The following is a 24,032-nucleotide window of genomic DNA, read 5'->3' as shown; positions in this document are numbered from 1 at the left end:
TTGGGCTGCTCGGCGATTACTTGCCATACCGGTACTCAGAAACTCATGATGCTACCTGCTAAAATTGGGCTACTTTTTGCAAGTGTCAGGCTACAGCATTAATAGCCAAATTATATAAAGGTTTTGGATGTCGGGAGCACCAAAAATTTACAATAGCAATATGGTTTTGTGGCCATTTATTGACCAGTCAGTTACCCCTAAACAGGGCTGGACTTTTACATACACACGCAAAAGTGTTACACGCCCGACTGGTTAGTGCCTCAAAATGTTACTGTGCCTTGGTATAGAAAAGTTTTGGCAACACTGCTTCTGTCTCATTCAAGGAGGAGGGGGTTATTCGTAGTCCATTTGAGTCAATTTTTTTAAATTGTACAAGTTATGCTATAACAACATTGTCAGAAACAATGTGTCCCACTGACAGTGCCATCATACGAACCGTACTTTATATTTTTAATTCTATGGAAAAATTCACAAAACAATTAAAGTGACCTATATTGGGCTACCAAATCACAGTTTTGGCAACCCTGCTGATGAACACTTGTGAATAATGCAGCTAAGTGAAAGGAATTCATATTGATTGACAGATTTCTGATGCACTCATGTTGATGAAAATAGGCCTATGCAAATTTGTCTTCTCAGGACTTTGGAATTAATATTTTGTTAACATTTAAAAAATTACTTCTTGCATTTTTGCAAACGATTTTTAAAAGCAAAGTTCACTGCATTTATTCTTTATCAATTGTGTTTTTATTTTACTTTTTTTTTTTTTAATATATGGCTCCTTGTCCAGACCTGCTTATTTTCAGGCTTGATTACACAAATGTGGGCAACATGCAGGAATTTGGCAAGGCATGTGTGTGCACAATTAACTTGTAATTAACTGATTACCATCAGATACTACAACATGTACATGTTTTGTAGCACCACAGAAGATAAACTCTTTCTTCCATGATGCCAGCACAAAACATATTTTACAAAAATATAATGTGTACTTACCACTTTATAATTGACCTAATTTTAAAAATCAATGCAACCTAATTTCAAGCAATTGAACCACAAACAAAACTTTCATTTGTATGTGACTCCAAAAGTATAAGCAGTACAAGATATCAATAATTATTGATAAATAGATTGCATTGTACAAGGACAGGAGGATAATATAATCCATATTTTATTGTGAACCCAATGGTATGTGTTGCTGTGAATGGGGTGTGAGAATAATGAACAAACTGTCATTGATGCTTAATGACATTGAAAAGTGACAGTTATACGGAAAATACTTTGTTATACAAATGTATTTGTAGTATTTTTGAAAAGGGAAGGTGGACTTCTTACCTTCCCTGGTATGAAAATTGTTACAATATCATCATTTTGGAGTGGTCTTGTCAGTAACTTGGGAACTTTATGTAATTATGTAAATGTATCTTATTTTTTGTTTTGTGTATATTTTGTTTATTCCTCAGGTTTATTCCATGACCGAAAGGTTTCAGTCAATTTCAGTATTGACAATTCTTGTATTTTTCCAGCCTTCCAAGACCACATTTAAACAGAGGACAACCCACCTTGTACTTGGTTTTAAAATTTGTCCTCCATAGGATACCACAGGAATATTTTAAAAAGAGGTGGACAGTCACAAAAACTTAAGGGGGTAATACTCTGTTTAAATGTGGTCTTGGAAGGCTGGTTGATGCAGTCTTGCTGTAGGTTGTTCCACTGCCTGATGGTGACATGAAGACATGACCTTAATCTTCCATGCAGGGAGTGTGAATTTCAAATGGGGTTACCTGAATGGGTGACTCCATTTGAAATATACATTCCCTGTGTGGGAGATTAAGGTCATGTCTTCCATAGGGGGTATGGGTTTCAACTGGAAAAGCTCATTGATGGAATCAAGTGTAATGTATCAATTATACATGTATGTTAAATTTATTTATTTGGTTTTATTTTCTTTCAGATGAACAATGATGCCCTGGAGGACTTTAAGAAGATATGAACACAAGTAGAATGCAGTGATAATGAGACTGAGCATGAAATGACACTAAATTATACCTGATCTGAATGATTGCAGCTTGGGAAAGAAAATAGGAGGGGCAAGCATCAGTGAAGACAAAATGGCATTCAGCTCAGTACTACAGGTATGTTAATTACAACTTAAAACTAGTTGTAACATAACACAAGGTTAGAAACTTTCTTTCTTCAGTTTTAGCTACATTTGAGTGAATTTTACTTTTACTTACTCTTTTACCAGTTTACAATATTACTTGTACAATGTACACCAGCCTAAAGAATGTTTTGCGTTTGAACTTTGGTTGTTCATTTTGTTATTTTTTCAGGTCTTTTAGGTGAACATGCTATAGCATATATTTACCTCGAGTCACCGGCACTTACTTTAAGTTCAGCATGTGCTGCGTTGTCTTAGCATGGTTTCTTGCGTATACAAATGTGGCACATTGATCACACACATAAAAGTATGTACATGCATCAAGTAATGCTACGCTAACGTAAAACATGCTGAACTTCAAAGCTAGTACCGGTGACTCGAGGTAGATATACTATAAATGTAATGTTGTGCTTGATTTATGATCAGATGTTGAAAAAAAGGTGTAGGAGGACAGACAGAACCTGAGACGATTTTTGTAAAACATTTGATACAATTTTCTTTCAGATGTATCTTGGCTGGGCCAACAGCGTAATGTGTGAGAGAGGTGTGTTGATAGAGGGTCTTCATGAATTACAAGATGGAGTCACATTTTGTCATCTTATTGAGTTACTGACAGGAACAGATCTCAGGGTTGTAAATCAGGTATGGAAATAATGTAGACATTAGTGTGCAAGTGAATCATAAGTTATACAATTTTTCACCCTGATGTGGCAGTACGTCATTGTGTTTAGGCAGCTGTTTCATGGGCACATCTATGTGAAGTCTTTAAGCGTTTTCGTGTTTGTGGCTGTATGCCAGTATTTTGAGCGAATGTTGCCGATTTGCAATGAAGCTGCACTAAAAGAAATGCGCACTGACATCATTGCCACATCAGGGTGAAAAATGAGATGATTCCCACACTTTGTTTTATGTTAAGGTTAATCCCGCATTAACAGCACAAATCTATAGACGAATCCGACGAGCCAAGTGATGGTCATGATTAAGTCGGCCATAGCTGGTCAAGAAGTTAGAAAGAAGAGACGTCAGAGAAGTAGAAGAAAACGAAGAGAACAAATTGAGTCCATCCTAGAAAGTGGTAAAGGACCAAAACAGATCTCCAAAATGAACAGTAAGAAAACTAGAATCAGCCAGATGAAAAATGGTATTCCTACATCTAGTAGAGAAGAAATACTCAACATCTGTGCAGAGTTTTACCAAGACCTATATAGCTCTCATTCTAACCAAAGTAAACCAAACTTCCTGTCTCCAGATCAAACAGACATACCAAATGTAACTGTTAGAGAAGTAGAGACAGCAGTAAAACAAATGAAAGACAACAAAGCACCTGGCACTGATGATATATCCAGTGGCGTGTATAAGATAGGAGGTGCGGAAATCATCACTCAATTGACAAGACTTTACAACCAAATATTGACAGAAAAGAAGATACCAGCAGCCTGGAAGGAAGCCAAGATTATTCTTCTACATAAGAAAGGAGATAAAGAGGATATCAAAAACTACCGACCTATTAGTCTGCATTCACATGCATATAAAATCTTCACACGACTCATTCAGAATAGAATCAAGATAATATTGGATGAGAATCAACCTAGAGAGCAGGCAGGTTTCAGAGAGGGCTTTTCAACAACTGATCATCTGCATGCTTTGAACCAACTGATTGAGAAAGCAAATGAGTATCAGCTGAAGCTTTGTATAGGCTATATAGATTATGAGAAAGCTTTTGATTCGGTGGAACATAGGATCTATTTGCAGCCTTAAGAAGGATTGGAGTTAACGAAGGGTATGTTAACATTCTAGAAGACATCTACACAAACGCCACAGCTACAATCCACATAGATAAGGATGTCTCCAAGCCTATCCATATACAGAGGGGAGTACGGCAAGGGGACACAATCTCTCCAAAAATATTCACAACTGCAATGGAGCAAATTTTCAAACAACTAGATTTAGAAGAAAGAGGCATCAACATCGATGGAGAATGGTTAACTGACCTGAGGTTTGCAGATGATGTAGCCCTTACATCACCATCAGTCAAAGAATTAGAAGTTCAGCTAAATAGTTTGAACACTGAGAGCAGGAAAATTGGACTAAAAATGCACAAAGGAAAACAAAATACATGACCAACTTTGACACTAGAGAGTCCATTGAAATTGACAACGAACCGATTGAGAAAGTAGATAGTTACAAGTATCTGGGCAAGACAGTCAAAATGGAGGACAACACAAGAGAGGAAGTTTTATTGAGAATCAAGGCTGGCTGGTGTTGTTTTGGCAGGTACAAAGATATCCTTTGTGACAAAAAGCTACCAATGACATTGAGGAGGCGTATGTACGATCAATGTGCGTTACCAACCATGACTTACGGCGCTGAAACCTGGTCGACTACCAAAGATCTGGAACAAAAACTCACCACGTCACAGCGAGCCATGGAGAGACGTATGTTAAACATAACTTTACGTGACAAAATCAGAAACAGTGACATAAGAAGTAAAACGGGAGTCAAAGACATCATGCAAAGGATTGGGGAAGCAAAATGGAGATGGGCGGGACATGTGGCAAGAAAAAGCGACAACAGATGGACAAAAAGAGTCACCGAGTGGCAACCAAGAACAGGAAAGCGTAGAAGAGGAAGGCAAAGACGAAGATGGCAAGACGACTTAACAGCATATAGAGGCAATCACTTGGGCAAGGGATGCGCAAGACAGACAGAAATGGAAGATTCTTGAAGAGGGCTTCATACTACAGAGGATGAAACAGCCTAGGTGAGGTGAGGTGAGCTGGTCAAATTGTGATCCAAGATGCCCACTTAGGAGCTCATCGGAGCGCATCTCATTTTTCAAACGCTGCACGCCTATGATACTGGCGCCAGGGGTGTCTATTCTTCCAGAAAATTGAAATTATTCCCTCACCCTACCGTGCTGTGTCACATCCGTCCCCAGATTCTTCCCCAACTGAAAAGCCAAAAAATGGACCCAAAAGGGAAAATTTGCTATATCCGGGGGGCACTGCCATATATTGACATATGTCATGAGCCCATGAAAAGACCCCGTTATTTTTGGCAAATCCTACACCCAATGACCCTGTTTTTTTCAGTAGCCTACACTGAATGACCCCCCTTCTTGAACAATTAGTCCTCAAATTGAAATTTCGGCGGGCTTCACACACATTTTGAGCAAAATAAATGAGTTTTGTCTATGTTGTACTGTAAAATTGGGTAAAAAGCTATTTTTGATTGTCAATGATGTGAAATTGTAGGCGCTCCCATACAAAATCACTCCATTTTTGACATTGCCAACATCGAATGACCCCCTTTTTTCTAAAAATTTCCACACTGATAGACCCCTAGTTTCATACGCTGGTGGGCACAGGTATGTCACTTTTATATTCGAGTGCCTCCCCATCTACATGTACTTTTCCTTATTTTCTTGTTCCCTCCCTTCCCTGACTGAACATAGACCGTGTTGCAAGTTGTTCTATTCTGTCTTCCCTAAAAACATCAAATTCTTTCCTGGATGGTACAAAATGTACAGTCTGGACACTGAACCATAGCATCTACATGTAAGGACCAATGGTTCAAAGGGAAGACAGGCTGGTAAACATCTCTAGGCTCTTTAGCTGTGATTTATTATTTGCAGGGGTGTGAGAGTTCAGCTTTTTTGTTTTGATTTTCAGCTTTTTTTGTACCAGTGCACTTGCTCTGTATAAAAGTATAGGATCTTCCCAAATTGCAGCTTTTTGCTAGGTGTTTGAGCTTTTTGCTATCTGGTTTTTGCATTTTCAGCTCTTTTATATATGTGACTCGCATGCCCCTGAATATAAAGCCTTAGAATTAAATTTCTTCTGTTGCAGAGTTCGGAGATTGCCACTGAACTATTGCATCTAGGGAAGAATAATCAATTGGATCTGAAGCTGAGGTTTAAAAGGGAAGATAAACTTGAACAATAGAGCTGTGTTAACTAATTGATGGTTCTTCCCTTAGAATCCCAAATGCTTCCCTAGATAGGCAGATGTCCAAACTAAAGAGAAAATGGATTTTGTATGAAATATGCAAAGCAGAGAGCTCCCTTAATCTTAGTGTGCAAACTGTGCATTATTACCTATAGTATGACCACTAGTCACTATTGCCCAGGCAGGGAAGAATTACTGACCCAACTTTTCCCTGTTTTATGTTAAAGTCCATGGTTTCCCTCAAATAATTATTTTTGGGATGGGGATGGGAATGGGTAAAAGCCAAGTGACCACTGTGCTAATGTTATGTACCCATTATAATTCTTCCCTAAATGACACTTGATGAATTCACCCACCCTGTAGAGCAGTCACTGCCAGCCAGTGACCATCTATTTCATTCCAAAAATACCATAAAACATAATAATACATGTTCCAGTTATACATTTTTCCCCAAATTTGTTAATTTTATTTTTACTCTTCCTTGAATCCTGTTGACTTTCTTCTGTTTTTCCCCTCTCTTTTTTTTCTTTTCAAAATACAAAATTCTTCCCCAAAGGGGTAAAATTATTCCCTCCCCTTTGGGGGCGATTAACGGAAGAATAAACGCCCCTGACTGGCGCCGCATAAAATGGATGGATGGCCCCCAGCTATGGCCGCCAGTGAGGTGTAGGAATGTGGCTCATCGGATTCGTCTATAGGTAATGCTGCTGATGGATTAGCACCAAGTTATCAAAGAAGATTGGATAAACCCTGTTTGACATGTCATGGGGTAGACATTGTTTGGCAAATAAAACCTACCAACATACTAATTTTAAAACAACACAGCCATTTAGGCCTAATTCTGATAACCTATATCAAAATGAATGATTTGATCTGCAAATAAGTTCAACAGGATTATCAAATAGTTATGTAATATAATTATAAATCCAAAATTTTCGTTGATGTTGATTAGTTTTGACTATATGTACAAATTTCATGGCAGGATGACAGTGATGGTGAGGAACAGATTAGTCTCAATACTACTGTACAATTAGCATTGGATTACCTGCAAGGCATTGGAGTACATGTCAAAGCAACTGCTGCTGGTAAGTAGCAAATTGTGTGTGTGTTGGCTTGTATTTGGGATTTTTTTTTGTCTTTTTCACACCAAGAGGCAACATCAGAAAAACAAGGAATGGCCTCAGTTTTACAAAAAAAAAGGTCTACGGTTGGAACCCCCTTTATCTGAAAATGCCAAAATAGCATTATTCCAACTGGGGACACCATGGGGCAGTATTGATGATACTGATTGTCGAAAAAAAGTAAACTGTGTCGTTTTGTGTCCCTAGTTGTCATGCAAAACAAGTCAGGATGTGGGTGTGTGTGCATGTGCCCATTCTGCCCAAGACAGAGAAACCTATAAACAAACATGCTTGTGAATTACTAGCTAATATTAGAAAGACATTCATTGTACTGGATTTATTTCTGTAATATGCACTGTCACTGTTTTATATCCCCACACTATAGCTGATTTCACATAGACTTGAATAAATCAACATCATGTTTGGTGTGAAATAGATTCCTGCATGGTGTTCTTGACTTGGACACATGTATGACATAACATATCAAGAAGAACTCTAAAAAGTTTTCTTTATGTAACAATAAAAATAAACTACACAAGGTCAGTCAGCTCCATCAGGATGACTAATCATCTTGGCAGTATCCGTGCATTCTGCTTCTGCATTTTATGGAGTGAAACAGCAAGTTAACAAATCCAGTTAGGGAACACCAAGGTAGTATTGAAGTATTTGTATTATATTGTGTAGAATGATGTTATGTACATGTACTATAATGGTATTATCCTTTGTATTCCCATATCGCAGGTGTTGTATGTGGGGAGTTGAAGAGTATCTTAGACATGATGTGGGCTATTATACTGCACTGCACTATACATACACCAGGTGAGGGTGCTCATCATGAGACAGACCTTGTGGGTTTTGCATGGTGTACTTTAAAACACTAGCATATTTGTTTTGTTATTATGTGAATTAGGTTGTATACATGACATCCACATGAGGCATACAGAGCTGCCAACTCTCCCAGAATCAAAGTTTCATAGTGTACACATGCTTGACCAGAAATTTCCAACAAATACCCTAAACAGGATTTTCCCTTTTGAGCAAAATATACCCCTAAAATGGAATTTAACATGGTTTCGCAACAAATTTTACCCCCTAAACAGGGTTAGATTGTGCCTGAAAGATACCCCTAAATTTTATCTGAACAGTACCACTCTTACAGATTATTGATAAATTAAACCCTTATAGTACATGTTATTGTTTATAATTTTCGAATATTTATGTTTGGGTGATGTTCCTGATGCAAAACATGGCTGGGAAACATGCTTTGTGAAAAAGTAGGATCCTTAAAATGACCCCTATAACCCTTTTTTTTTTTTAAAACAGGAGTTTTTGACCCCTAAACGGGATCTGTCCATTCACATTCATTCTCTGAAAAGGACCCTTAATTTGCTTGTTTCTAGTCACACATGTGTACACTGTGCCCCCTATGGGCTACCTACCTACCAGACAGCATAGTGCATTACTGCACCTGCTGCCTGACAAGGGGGAAACTTCAAGATCTTTCTCAGTCCTATACCATCAACCCGACTCCTCCAGTGGCATGCTACTTTGAGCACTAGCAAGCAAACACAGTATATGCTCTAAATAAGCTGCATGTAGTCTGTTCAGTTATACAAGTGGGGAGAGGGAAAAATTTAAAGTTTAAAAAGTGCTTAACAAAGGCAGTCACTGTAGGGCCTATAGTATAGCATTAGGTTTTTTCACTGTCACATTTGTTAGTTTATTTATCAAATAGTATCAAAGAATCTCCAATATATATCATCTATTCCCAACAGATCGGCCAGTTGGACAAAGGACAGTAAGGAATGGAAGGAAGGCTCTGTTACAATGGTGCAGGGAAGAACTTGACCAGAATGCATCATTTGATATCAATACAACGATGGTGAAAAGGTAATTGTAGATTTCAGACTGTACCAATATAAAACCCTTTAGAACAAGGAGAACTTCAGAACTTATGTTATCTAAAGTATCCATTCAATGATGGACTCCTTACATGGCCATAATTCAACTTTATACATAGACTCGCCATTCGGGCCCTATAATTCTACAAATTTAACAGCCTAAACAAAGAAATTACCAGCACAGACATTTGGATTCTTATACTGATTAATTATTGCTAAACACTGAGTAAATGGGTACTTTTAATGTCACCTGCCTTACAGCATATCACCTGCCACTGTGGAGTGGGCATGTGTTAAAGGACAGCCCTGCTTGGTATGTCAGTGACCGCATGACTAATGGAAATAGAAAGGCTATCTGGCACTTTAACTTTGCCTACTCCTGATTTAATTCACTTTGTGCTGTATAGTCATGTCATATCAAACAATTGAAAATAGCTCTTCTTATTTTCATCTGAACCATGATAAATAATCAACATTAAGCTACAAATTATTTTGAAATCTTTCAGGTAATTAAAGTGAAAACTCACTAACACAAAGTTGTGCGGACTTCAAATTTTACTTCTTGTTATCAGGATTTTGTGTTATCCAGCTCTAATAACATGTGAAATGTATGCTTGGGAATGTAAAACATACTTCTTGTTATCAGGAACTTCATGTTAAGAGGGTTTGTGTGAACGAGTTGCCACTATAGTATAAATCAGATACAAGCGGTCAATTTAAAATTGATGAAATTCTTTGGTTCTTCACAACACAACAGTTCTCCATATTAAACATAAGAAGCAACATGGTTTAAGTGGGTATGAAGTTGAATTGAAAAAGTTAAAACTTTCACAAACGGTTTGAGTCCAATGTCATACCCGTTGAAACCTTGTTGTTTCTTTAGGTTCTATTTCTGTAGGTGCATTTTTACTTTATGTTATCAAAGCTGTATCCTCTTTAATGATAAATAGTAATTAAATTTCAGTTTCAGTCAAAACAATCTGCTCTCTGATCTGATAAGCATTCATTGCATATTTGCTAATGATGAAGCTGATAATGATGATGAGCTGATTGAGAATCTCACTAATGCAGTGTTGGCAGCGGAAGACCACCTTGGCATCTCTAAGACATTGCTCAGGTATGTTATCATATCTGTCAGATAAGATGAGTGAATGTCCATTGCCATGTTTCAGGGGTGGCAACTTTTCTCAAGTAGATTATTTCCTCTGCCTATTATTTTTCCTTATTATTTTTTCTTTTGCCCTTGCCTTATTTCTTTCCCTTTTTCTCTTTGGTAGAGTTAATATTTGCATTATAAGCTAGTTGTAGAGTCTTGGAAGCTGAAGGTCACCTTGGCCATTCTTTCTATTAAAAGCACTTTCTGGGTGAGAGGTAAACAAACTAAAGACATTGGGGGAAAAAGAGGTACATACTGTATCAAAATGTTTGGTTCTCAACCGATTACAAGGATTAATACATGGCTGCCCGGGCATGCCTGCCACATCAAAATACAAGAAACAATCCACCAACTTTGCTATTGGTATAAATGAGAAAGGTCATTAAACTGCTGTCTTTTAAAGAGGATTTAAACTGTTAAACGTTGTATTTGGAGGAAACAGGTTTTTCAATAAACATGAAAACTGATGGGTACCAATTATTTTAATGCAGCATGAAACATAGCCACTCTCAGCAATATGGAGGGTTGAGCTCAGGCCAAATATTGGAATGTTAATGATTTCACTAATACTCAAAACTGTCTACTACCATATATTCCATTTTGCACAGCCCAGCAGATGTGATTAATGGAACCAGTGATGAGCATGCACTCTTGATATACATAGCACTCTTAAAAAGAAAGGTAAGATGTTTACAAATGTTTGTATCCTCTGTATATGAGATGTTTTACCAGGACCAAATATACTGAGTTTCAATTCAAGCAAAATAATCTGATGGTGAGGAACTATGATTATAAATTGTCAAATTAGAACTAAGCAAAGATTAATTTTACTTTAATTTGTAGTCATGAAAATTTGTCAAATTTCAAAAAATAATAAACCACATGATGAAGAGCAAACGGACATCTACACTGTAAATGAGACAAAAAAAAACTAGTTTTGCTCAAAAACCTGATCACAGATTTATTTTGCTTGAGAGAAATATAAAATAATGAATAATTACTCAGGAACGTTATAACTGCATCGTAGTAACAAATCACATACAATTTTTTTGCAATCAAGCGCTAAAAGTGTAATGCTTTAAAAATAACTCCAATATCTGAATGAAAAATAACTTCATTGCTAGGCTGGTGTATAATATTTGAAATGAATGTCTTTATATGCATCAGCTATAACATTAATCATGTATCACTAATATATGTATACTGCTATAAAGGCTGGGGCTGTAATGTCATGCTTAATTCTTTTCAGTTTCTTCCCCCCCCCCCTTAATTGGTGAAGATGATGAAAACTTTTATGGTCTTAATCTTTTCGTCATCAAATCTTACCGTTTTCTCTCTGACCAGGTGTCGGTGCTGATGTCAAGAACAAGCTCGCTTTCTTCACTCTCATCCAATGAAAATGCTGCTTTTCATATTCCAATGAACTGCAGACATGAGGCAAGCATTATGCAATATTTCTGTCATCTTTGTTTCACTTCAGTGTCACATTGGGCTGTTCTAGATGAAATACATACACCCACTATGGCAGACATGACCTTAATCTCCCACATAGGGAGTGTGAATTTCAAATGGAGTCCCCCATTCGGGTAACTCCATTTGAAATTCACACTCCCTGTGCAGGAGATTAAGGTCACATTTTCCATAAGGGGTGTATGGATTTTAAGTGGAGTAGCCCATTTTGCCATCACATTGAATGTTGTTGTTATTGGTTTTGGAAGAGGCCTACAGAAGGTTGTATTTAGAGTACTGTGGCCAATGATACAGATGCTTACAAAAGTACTATGAATTTTTAAGTCAAATTGTTTCTTTATTTGCATTATTTTTCAACATCACTAACTGCACATGTTATCAACACTAAGCAGTTTTGATTTATAAAAAAATGTATACTAAATTTTAATTAATTCCACCATCACATAACAAACACCAGTTTTATATGCCTTACAGATTGTCGATGCCTTACAAAAAGCCTACAGTTTTCGGTTTATCCGGAACCGGAACCAGCGCAAAGGTGATTTGCGCAATTTTTTGCTGTCGCTTAAAGGTTTTAAATTGAAGCCATTTCAAAATGGAGTGAGCCAGGTTTGTGGTGTTACACTTTCTCACTTGGATGTGTTCTGTGCTGCCTTCCTATTACACCACATGCATGGTTGGTGTTCAGACTGTACACATATTCTCTGTACATGCTGTTATCTTTGAATAAAATCAGTCTTTGGTGATAGGCGACTTCCTTTTTTCTCCTGTTGAAACCTTCACTATTGGTCCTTTTTCTGTTTTCGTAAAAACTCTTTTTTAGAATTATTCCTTTGAAACTTGTTGTCACTTTGCATTTGCATAGCTGCAGCAGACACATAGAATGCATTGATTCAAGTTTACAAGTTTGTATTGCTAAAAATATTATATCATGCTTTGTTTGTCCATGATCACCATCATTTGAGTTGCTGGTTCTTTGTTATGTTACATTGTGCCAACTAAGGTGCAACACATTATTTTGTATATCACCTGCTTCAGATCTTACTTGTTTCCATATTGTGTCATTTACTTGCCATAAGATTTGATAGCAAGACGTTACAAATGCTGATAAACGGTTAAAACCATGTTGTAACATTTGCTGAGGAGAACTTTCTGATTTTTACACGATTGTAATGCACTTTGCAAAAATCAAGGCTTTATGTGTTGTTACAAAATCCGAGATTTTGAATAAAATGACAGAACGTGTCATTTACTTATTACAATCAAAATAATTGTTGAACAAGTACGCAATATTCATAACACTGAACATACATGGCAGGATTGACAGTGTGGCGTGCATTGGCGACATATGCACTGGAATTAAGTAGTGATTTGCTTTGCTTTGCCTCATCTACTCAGGTTAAACTTCAAAGGGAACATAGCTGACAGTGAAAACAAACATTTTATTGTGGAAAAGAATCACAATTATAATTATTTCTTATGGAAATAGTACAATATGGCTTTAACTTCATTATCATCATCATCATGAACCACCATCTACACACTGCATGGCAAAGGTCTCCTCACCCACCTTACATTTTGTCTTGTATACACTCTCTGCAATACTATGATCAAAACACTGTCCTCCAAGATCAATTCCAGAGAAAAATATATCAGACATGATTCGAACAAGTGATTCAATTATCTGTCTGAAATTCCTGTAGCCTATACTCCCAACATGGCTCCCATTGTAATTGTTGCTACTGGGGTCTATATATCCACACACAACTATCATTTTGCTTTTTATTACTTTTTGCCCAGATGCCTATTATAATTTCTAGGCATACATTTCATGACTAGTTTTGTCCAGTGATTTCATGTTAAATTGTTGGATTTTTATATTTCCCAGCACACAAATATAAAAAATCTGACTCAACTTGATAGTCATTATACCATGTATACAGTGTGGGCCAAAAACAACTTTACCCAGTTAAAAAGGTTCATATCTCAAAATTGAAAAGCCTGCTGCAAATTGTTTTCACATATTCGTTAAGAACATTTGCTTTAGATTATTTGGTGAAAAAACTATCCAAAAATGTGTTAAATTAAAAACGTGACGCTAGTTTTAAATCAAAGAGTCCAAATTAACTTTGTCCACGCGAAGGCCTGCTAGCTGTCGCGTCGCATCACTTGCAATGGCGAGTTCGATAAAGAATGAGAACCACTCAGTATACGCACAAATTTGTTCAGCAATTTTATATAACACAATCATATCGTTATGAATTCGGCAGAGTGACGAATCGAGAATTTTGAGCAAATTGAGTTTTTGTATGCTTATGATTATTTTTCAGGTTATCTTTTATTTCCAAAAAAATTTAATGGTAAATCTTACTCACCGGCGTAGTTATTGAAATTTTGATTTGGACGAATCGCGCCTAAGTGCGATTAATGAATTCGGCAGAGAGACGAATCGTATACTTAGCTGTACAAACCATGTTGATCTATAGTATTGTATAGCTGGAAACCCTGAATTTTCTATATTACATGTCCTATACTAATATATTTGATACCATCGTATAGCTGTAGATATCTTCTATCTAGCGATACCAAAATAAGTACAAACATTCCCCACATGATATTGCTGTGGTTTAATAATGTGAGTGCGCGCCCGTGAAATTGGAAAATCCCGGAAAATCAGACGCAAAATATAGGCCAATATTGTTATTTTTGCTTTAAAATCCTCGAGTTTTTGCTAAATATTACATGGATGACTATTTATAACTTATATACCAAGTTAAGTCTACATAGCCTTAGGACAACCAGTAATTTCTACACAAAAGCCCCAAATCAAGAATGCGTGCTATGGTTTACACGTAGTTGAAAGCGTATTCGACCTCTCTCTGCGCAGTGGTAGAGACATTTTGGATACAGCATAAAGCCGAATAGCTGTTAAAACGCGTTTTGAGGGAAATATCGATTATTTCAGAACATGCAAGTATTGCCTATAATTCGTGTACATTCACTTCTATAATATACATTTCAAATGAGTGCTCACGAATGTTCTAAATTTTTAGAAGGACCAATGGAATGGTACCAAGATTTTCAAACGCCGTTTTCTCAGAACAGCAATTTTGCGTATTCGGCACTCTGCCGTGTTCATAACGATATAAATCAAACATGAACAATTTAAATGTCAAGCTATGATATTTCGTCATGATATGCAGCTTTCACGCTGCAAAGATAAACACAATTCTCTTCAAATATGCGCAAAGCAATTGTAACCTCAGACCTGATTTTCTGTCATTACGAAATGTTATCTACAAGAAAGTTTGAAGTTATTGAACTTCTTTTGTTCGTGGTATGTTCGGCAAATTGTTGCGTCGACAACTGACTCTGGGGTTAGCTGCAAGTTCCCTTTGAACCGCTGCAATATTTGCAGCTGAACGGCCAGTTCTTGGACATCCGCTCCGTGCTTTGCATCTATTCATCACACTTCCGAGGCTGTGAAAGTTGTTCGTATGTAGAGTTATGGTAGGTTTCGGTGTGATCTTACGTTCGGGAAATGAATCCGAAATTGATGCTGCACTACCAAAAAGCTTTCTGTTCTTAATTAAGTATACCTCTGCCATAAAAGTCCTCTTTTGTATTGTGCATTGCTTTATCTTGACACCTTGCAAACCTATTTAGAAATAAGCCACGCAGTCACAAAATGCACGAAATTGCACCAGACAAAACCTTTGAAATTGTGTAATTTTTATGCTAATTGTTGGTCAATGACAGGAGTGAAGTTCGAGTACATGACAAGTAAATGGGTTTGTTTTTCTTTCATGCATGTAAAACAATCATCACTTTTCAAAGACAAGCCAAACGTGTTTACCAATTACATGTATGCCTAACACATATGTATGCCGTACTCTTAGCAATTGGACATATACCATTGAATTACGTGTGGACAAAGTGATTTTTGACCCTCGGACGTAAAACTAGCACCATTTTGTTAATTTTGCTTCTTTTGCTTTCATTTCTTCATCACATACTTTTAGAAATATATACATTTAGAATATGTAACAATATCATGAACAGCTCTTCTACAATTCGAGCAACCACCCTCTGAAATTGGGTAAAGTTGTTTTTGGCCCACACTGTAAACATTACAAACTGGATGAACTGCCTCACTTATCCATATGCTTGATCACCACCACAAGTGCAACTCACATTATTATTTGCATGCAATAGCAGTTACTAAATTACCCATCTTCATTAATCTGCCTTCACTTGATAATGTTATCTTGACATAATGCATGGATATTATTCTTTAAGCTTATTAGTTAATTCTTATGGACTAGATCTTTCCTGATATAGGAATAATACAGCACTAAATTAAATGTTTTGAATTTTAAAACAAATGGCAGATAAAATGTCCATTACCATAAATGAAGGCCTTCAATTAGCTGTTTGAAAGCCTTCACTGAACAGGTAATTGAGCCTGTAATAGTAGCTGTTACTTAGCATGTACTAAGCCTTCAAAATGATTAATTGCACACATAGATAACTACATGCATTACATATGATATTGTCCACATAACATGCATCCCAAATGTAAAAATTGAAAAACAAGGCCTATTAATAAAGCTGGAAACATATTAAGGATTATTAAGATTCCATCTGCATTCATCCACACCAGTTCAAAATGGCAGTTAAAATAGTCCCATCATGCACCTATTTGACCCTTGGGTCAACCACTGGGGAAGTGAAGGCTAGTGAAGGCTATAACAGGCTAACAGCTGTAAGCCAAGTTCAAAAAATGAACAGCTATAGCTAAACTAGCTGTTCAAAAATGTGAAGGCTATAATTATAGCTGTTCAAAAATGTGAAGGCTAAATTATAGCTGTTCCAAACATGTAGCAGCTAAACTACTGGCTGTTCAAACTTACAACTGCTGAGTAACAGCCTAGTGAAGGCTTAATTACCTGTTTATTTGTGTAAGGGGTAGCTCAATCCTAAATATTAAGATTGACTGAAACTGAATAAAAGTTAAAATTCCATCATGGGTTGTTATTTTTTGTTTTTGCGTTGTGTTTGTTGGATTTTTATGAAAATTGAATTATAGTAATTCTCAGTTGGAAGTTGAAAAAGTATACTTTCCAGTGCTGTTACAAATTCTTAAAACTTTGAAAATTTATTGTACTTTTCATTCTTTCTTTTTTTTTCCTACTGGGTGGCAGCTGCTAACACAATTCTGTATGCTAACCAAAGTTTGTACACTTACACAATCTGTACATCTCACCTAATAAAAGAGCTTAAGTTAAAACAATCTTGCAACCTTATGTAATCACAAGTCAACCAAGTGGTACATAAAGGTGCAAAAAATATGCCCAAAACTGTCATTGTATTGTGTCATAAGCATGTGTGTTTTTTATAGCTTTATAAAATGTATCCAATTTTAATTTACTTCCTTGCAGGCAAGAAAGACCAGTGTATCTTCAGTTGCAGAATCCAGTGTTTCATCACAATCAATTCCAGTGTCAATGACATCAGTTCCAGACTCAACGAAATCAATCCCAGATTCCAATATGTCAACGAGATCAATTCCTGTTTCCAGTATGTCAGCACAATCAGCCCCAGATTCCAGCATATCCACAAAGTCAATTCCAGCTTCTAGTATATCCATAAGATCAGTTGTGGACTCCAATATGTCGGCAAAATCTACTTCCTCCAGCGTGTCAACAAAAGTAGCTACAGCAAGATCATTTGCAAGCTCCGGTACCTCAAGGAAGCTGACCCAATCCCTGGAGTCTCAAGCATCTATCTTGCCACCATCTCATCAAGAAGATGAACCTGAATCTGGAGTAGACACATCAGAGACACAAAGTGTGTCATATACCATAAATAACTGGTCCAACATTGCCTCACCATCCCCGCCATCATCACCAGTTGCTAAGCAATCATCAAGCAGCCATCTTAACAACAGGCCTCAAAGTCCAATCTGGGAAAAGAAATCGGATGCATCACGCCAAATGCCAGAAAGAAGTCAGGAATCAAAAATTGTGTATTCTCATAATAAGCTACCTCAAGAAAGACAAAGTGACTTGGGTCAAAGTTCGGCAAACTATGGTAACAAAAACTATGGCAACAAACACTGTGATAACTATCACAGTGATATGTATTCACAGGGTAACAGGAATGCTAATAAAGGTCAAAGGTCAGAGGATAAGCAAGATGGTGCTGGAGGTGACATTCATAGGGAGAGATGTCAACAAGGCAACAGGAGTATGGAATTACCAGTGTATGAGATGGGAGCTAAGCCAAGTGCTACAGGTGAGGACACATATGTGTTAAAGTTTACAATATTTAAACATTTGCAAAGGCGACTTTTATTTATGAGCTTAAATATATGTAGTGATTTTCAAACGGTTTGGGATCTTTGTAAGTAAAAGCAATCCTTGTGCATTGTAATGGAAATTATACAATGAATAATTGTACACCGGTCCTATATGCATTGTGCTATTTGTATAAATGAGACTAAATTGCCGTTGGATGCATAAACAGCGCATATGAGACTATTACTACAACCGTCTACAGAATTGCTCAAGCGCAAAGCAGATTGATCAGAAAGACCCTTGGTTAAAAACCCATCTGGAAGTTAGAATGGCTAATCTGGCATTGCCATCTGATCGCTGCCGAGTGATAAATTTTCACGTTTTGTACAAACCTTTGTTTTAGGTTTGAAATTTGCCTCGCTTTCTTTGTTTCATTCTAGTTGTTGCTATTTTTACTTTAGCTGCTTGAAAAGATGTATTTGCAGATTTACGATTGAACTTCTTTTGCAAACACAAAATTCTTCATAGTGTTTAGATCAATGTTTGAAATTGTTAAATGATGAAGAAGTAATCATACAGTTTAATGTTACAGTGAAGTCCAGAGAGTTAGTAATTTCCCTCTCAGGTGAGACCTTTTTCCCAGATGTCACTGATCAATCACTAATGTGACCAGTATGAGAGTCATTCATGTGCAAATGCAAAACACTGTGATCATGTGATGACATTCAATATCACTATTGCATGGTGTGTTGCAGCAACCCTCTACATTTTGAATCCAATGCACAGCACATGTAGCGCTCATCACATCGCAGTGTTAATTAGCAACCATAGCAATGTAAAAGCTGGGATGAAAGACAGATAGTGCTATATATACAGTATTTGATCACACATACACATGCTGTTTACAGTGGTCCCAATTTAATTGAACAATCAGAACACAGTGACATAACTACAAAAAGGTTCAATAATATTTTAGGTACATTGTATCATATCTTGACATATTTGTTTATTTCTTACAGGGGATTTTCTTTCAAAGGGAGAAGATGAACTGCTGAGTTTGTTAGAAGCTATCAGCCTTGAGAGTTCCCATCTTAGACAAGAGCTAAGTGAAGCCCAACAAAGAGAAAGTGTACTCAAGAATGAACTAGACCAATCAACCTCTGCAGCAGAAGAACATGTTGTATCCAAGTTGGTGCAAGAATTAGAAATGTTACGAGCTGAAAATCAACGATTATTTCGCGATTCAGCCAGTGCTAGGAGTAACAACGCTCATGACAAGAAGACCACTCAAAAACTGCAAGCAACGATTAACAGACTAAAGAATGATGTAGATCAGATGAATTCAGAAAATTTCAGATTGAATCTAAGGTTGAAATTACACGAGAGCCACAAAATACAGACGGGAAGAGGAGGAGCTGATGGAGAAGAAGCAGAACGAAATCATCAAGCCTTGAAGGATCAGGAAGCTGCTGCTGAAGTTTACCTCATGGATCAATTTCTAGACCTGCCAAGTGGCAGTAGCTCAGAAGAATTAATCCAACACTTGTCTTCTAATCAGCAGTTGCTAGGTAACTTCAGCGAGGTCAATCTCCAGTTGGCTGCCAAATTATCTGAACTAAATGATGAGCTTACAAAGGTGAAGGTTGGTAGCCGTCGTCTTGAACAGGAGAATCAACTTCTCCATATGAAGGCTGAAACATGTAAGCTAGAAGCAGATACAACAGCAAGTAGATGTCATAGACTTGAAGATCATCTGTCCTTGGCTCAGAAGAAGAATACCAAACTGGTGCAAGATTTACAGGGTATTGTCAAAGAGACTTCACCAAAAGGTGATACGACAAGGACATTTCTTAGAATGAGGCAGTTGGAGGAGGAGAATGCATTGCTGAAACAAAGGTTGGAGTTGGCGGATGAAGATCGTCAGCTGCTGAAAAAGGAGCTGGACCAATACAAGAAGAATCAGTCTTCCATTGATGCAATGTTTAGCAGTATGTCTTCCAGGAGAGAGCCAGAAGAAAGAGTTGATAAACAAAATATCAAAAGAGAGCCAGAAGAAAGAGTTGATAAACAAACTATCAAAAGAGAGCCAGAAGAGAGAGTTGATAAACAAAATATTGCAATGGAGCGTGTCATGCAAAGTGTCCGAGGTAAAGACAAGCGTGAATCGGGTCTGACATATGGGAATATTGATCAACCACCTCTCAACAGAAACGATGATTTGGATGAAAACAAGAATTTGCGTTTAGAGCAAAGTGGAATCAAACAGGAAAGAGATGTCACAACTAAGGAAAATGATAATGGTTTCAGTCAGACAAAATCAACTTATAGAACAATGTCTCAAACTCGTGTCAGAAAAGCAAGCCTAGGTGATCTTATAGTAGCAAAAGCAACCGATTCCCCACCGATGGATAACACAGAAGGAGGAAATGACACTGGAACAGAAAATGATACGGAAACTGAAACATGCACTAACCAAAGTGACATGTCTGATATTGGTGACACTCCCCTGTTTGACATCAAGAATGAGCATATGGATATGATAACTTACAGTAATAGAGTGCAAATGTCATCAAAGCCATCTGACACTGGAGATGAGGTTAGTGATGAGAAGTTAACAGAAGATGATATGGACAGTCAGACCACTGATGAATATATAAGTCTTAGCCATCCTAGATACAAAGATGAAACCGCACATAATTCAAAACATATGGGATCAAAATTCAACACCTTCGATTTTAGTTTGACAAATGAGAAGACAAAATGTGATAAGACCAAATCTGATTTATTACATAATGATGAGAAGTCAAGCAAGTATAATAGGCAATCAATTGATCAGAACTCAATGCAGATTTATGAACCAAAACCGTATGAGGAAAGAGACAACCCTAGATTGGCCAGGCTTCAGCAGCTGAGAAGTCGTTTAGGAATAGGTAAATCAGGACAGAACTCAACAAGTCTTTCTCCAGTAACAGCAAAGGGTAATTCCAATGAGTCGGCAGCAGGGTTTGAAATCAAATCAAGACTTGGTGCTTCAGGAAGTAGAAGAAGATGGAATAAATTCAACAGCTACAAAGATGATGAGGATGATTTAGGGAGCTCTTATCTGGATACATCGTCTAAACAGACATCAGCATTGCCATCTGATGTCAGCGAAACAAAGGTATCAAAGAAGGAATCCGCTACAACCAGATCTATTGCTAAGCCTTCACATGAAAGAAACCAGGATAGCCATGTGGGACCACAGTTTGGGAGCGTGTCCCTAGATGAATACGTCCAGTCGCTCAAGCACAGGGTACAAAGTCTCGAAAATGAGAATGAAGAATTTGATGAGTACATTAAGTTACCAGAACAAATTGATGAACCTGGAAAGCTGGTAGAGAGGTCTCCAAAACAGGGTAAGATAAAGACATCACCAAAACAGGGTAAGATAAAGACGTCACCAAAACAATCAAAGTCAAAGCAGACAGATATTGCCACTTCTAGTACAAAAACACCTGTGGATAGGTCTAGACAGAAACCTGAAATTTTGGTAAGCACAGAAAGGCAGCAAGAGCAAACGGCTGCATCATTGGTGCCTCTTCCAAACAGAATATCAGGAGATGGAATGTCAGATGGCCATGGGCAATTGGGTGAAGTCACTACAGATGATGATGGTGTGAATCAACCACCTATCCAATCAAACCAAATTAAATCTAAACCATCGAAAGTCAAGTCTCCGTCCAACCAAACAACAGGTGCCAAAAGTACACCCTCGCCTGCAAGAATTGCAGAACCAGTAGAGCCACAAGATGAAGATATGGATAGCATGGTGCAGTCAATCTTGTCGCAATCAGACAGGAGTGTATCAAGTGCGGGAGATACAGAAAAGCTGCATCTGTCAAGTAGCGAAGATTCTAAGTCGTATAAACATGAGCTGCTGAAAGCAGAAGAACAAGAATATGCAAACAGTATTATCGAGAAGTATCTTGAACAGGTCACAGTAGTGCCACAGGGTGAGGTTTAGAACACAATTTATTTTAGGAAATATATTTTTGTGGTAATTAGATATTCTAAGAAATGCATTTAGAGTGGTTGCCAGAAGTTGTATTGCATGTATATGTAAGGGTTGATGTTTCAGAAACAATACATACATGACCAGAAAAACCTTGTACATGCTGCTATATAATGTGCATTTAAATTTGAAATCAAAATCTATTTCTTGGTTTAAATAAATGTAAGCTCAGAGTGAACATATTTGTCAGTTTGTCATTGGACCATTATGTGCACACATGTTTTGGAATGGCCCACTTTTGAATAGGTGTATAAAGTTTTAATTTCAATGGTCAAATGTTCCTTACAAAGTTTTTCTTACCCATTGGCAAATTTTATTGCTATTATAACACGTTTTTGTCAAGGCTGTGAAAAAATTGAAGCCAAAATCAATGCAAGAAATAAATCATTTGTTCATACCCTGTTTTTTGTGGAGACATTCTGTATATTAGCAGCACATATCAATGCATTGATTAATTTCTATACAAGGTTATTATGATTTGTGGTTAGATTATAAACATTTCAAAAAAGTAACTAACCCCCTTAAATAATGACCATTATTCAAAAATGGGTGATTGTATTACAAATCTGTAAAATGTGTTGCAAGCAGAATTTATTTCTGCATATTTTGACACCTCATTTGTAGCAATTGACTAAATATTGATGTCACAGTGTACATTTAAATCAATGTAACCCAAGATTTGAAAGTTGCAGTAAATTGTATTGATTTTGTATTCAGTATAATGGAAGGAAATCTGTGTAATGATATCCGAGTGTTTTTGTTTTGTATGTAAGTGCAACTTTCAAATCTGGAACTACTACATTAAATTGACCGGTGTTTTATTGTTTTCAGGGCTATCGTATCAAATGAGGTGTCAAAATGCGCAGAAATAAATTCTTCTTCTAACGCATTTTACAGATTTGTAATACAATAGTCCCTTTTTGAATAATGGCCATTATTTAAGAGGGGTTAGTTACTTTTTTTGAGATGTTTACATGTGTATATACCTGAAGCTTGCACTAAGATGCGTAAACATGTAAGCAAAAACAAAATGGTTTCAAAGCCAAACTGTTAAGTTGATCGTAATGATAATTGTTTGGATAATCATTATTAATCTTGTATCATGTACGTAAACTTTCTTCCGAGTTCCATACCATGACTACTTTTGTAAATGTTCTATATAATTTGTTTCTAATAATAGTATGCATTGTTTTTGACAAATGTGCTGTGTTTGTTTGTGCCAAAAAGAGTGATTCATTTGTATGCAAGGCTCATTGCAATTTGCTAGCCTTTTCTATGCACAAGGCTTATAAGTTGAACTTCCAATTCATCCCACGACCACATGCAAACCAAAAATAATGCTCTAAAATTGAAATTATACAGGTGTAATATATTAAGTACATTATATGCAGGGAGTAATTATGTATGCTTTGTTTCACCTCAAGTTTGGTATAGTTTATTTGGCTTGTCCTTGTAACAGTAGTGTCTGTGTGAGATCAAAAGCGATGGATCTGTATGGTGAGGTTCTTCATGAAATGACTGCGCCCAACAGATGCACCGTCTTTGGTCGTGCAGATTTCACACTACTCTCTTGTGGATGGACTGCAGCGATGCAGGTGTTTTATTTCACTGATCGCAGTATCGGATTGTGTGTACTTACTTTCTTAATCCTGCAGAGCATACACACCATATACAGTGGTGGTATGTTGGCAGCCATATGCCGTTTAAAAAGCACTGACATTGTTACCAAACTTGAGGCGAAACCATAGTTCCAGTTATTGACTATTCTAGTAGTGTAGATATGGTGCTACTGGATTGCGATAATGCTAGCCGCTTGTTTATTTTTGTATTGTGTAGTAAGCAATTTGTATGTAATTTTGAATTAAATGTAAAGTCAAATATTCAATTTGCAGTTGAATTTGTGCCAACAAATAACCCACCAAATAA

General features: G+C 37.0%; 1 protein-coding gene across 1 annotated transcript; it reads left to right on the top strand.

Annotated features, from left to right (window-relative positions):
- Positions 1 to 1,957: 1,957 nt before the first annotated feature.
- On the top strand, positions 1,958 to 22,098 carry LOC140172081 (uncharacterized). Its single transcript, XM_072195429.1, has 11 exons — positions 1,958 to 2,135; positions 2,666 to 2,803; positions 7,091 to 7,193; positions 7,971 to 8,048; positions 9,005 to 9,119; positions 10,095 to 10,247; positions 10,895 to 10,967; positions 11,631 to 11,723; positions 12,207 to 12,365; positions 17,198 to 18,053; positions 19,075 to 22,098. The coding sequence occupies exons 1-11, from the start codon at positions 2,112 to 2,114 to the stop codon at positions 22,056 to 22,058; spliced, it is 4,776 nt and encodes a 1,591-aa protein (XP_072051530.1). The 5' UTR covers positions 1,958 to 2,111; the 3' UTR covers positions 22,059 to 22,098.
- The last annotated feature ends 1,934 nt before the right edge of the window (positions 22,099 to 24,032 follow it).

This window comes from Amphiura filiformis, chromosome 15 (assembly GCF_039555335.1).
Source record: "Amphiura filiformis chromosome 15, Afil_fr2py, whole genome shotgun sequence".
Lineage (NCBI taxonomy): Eukaryota > Metazoa > Echinodermata > Ophiuroidea > Amphilepidida > Amphiuridae > Amphiura > Amphiura filiformis.
Note: the sequence above shows the minus strand (reverse complement) of the source record. Positions and strands in the feature narration are given on the sequence as shown.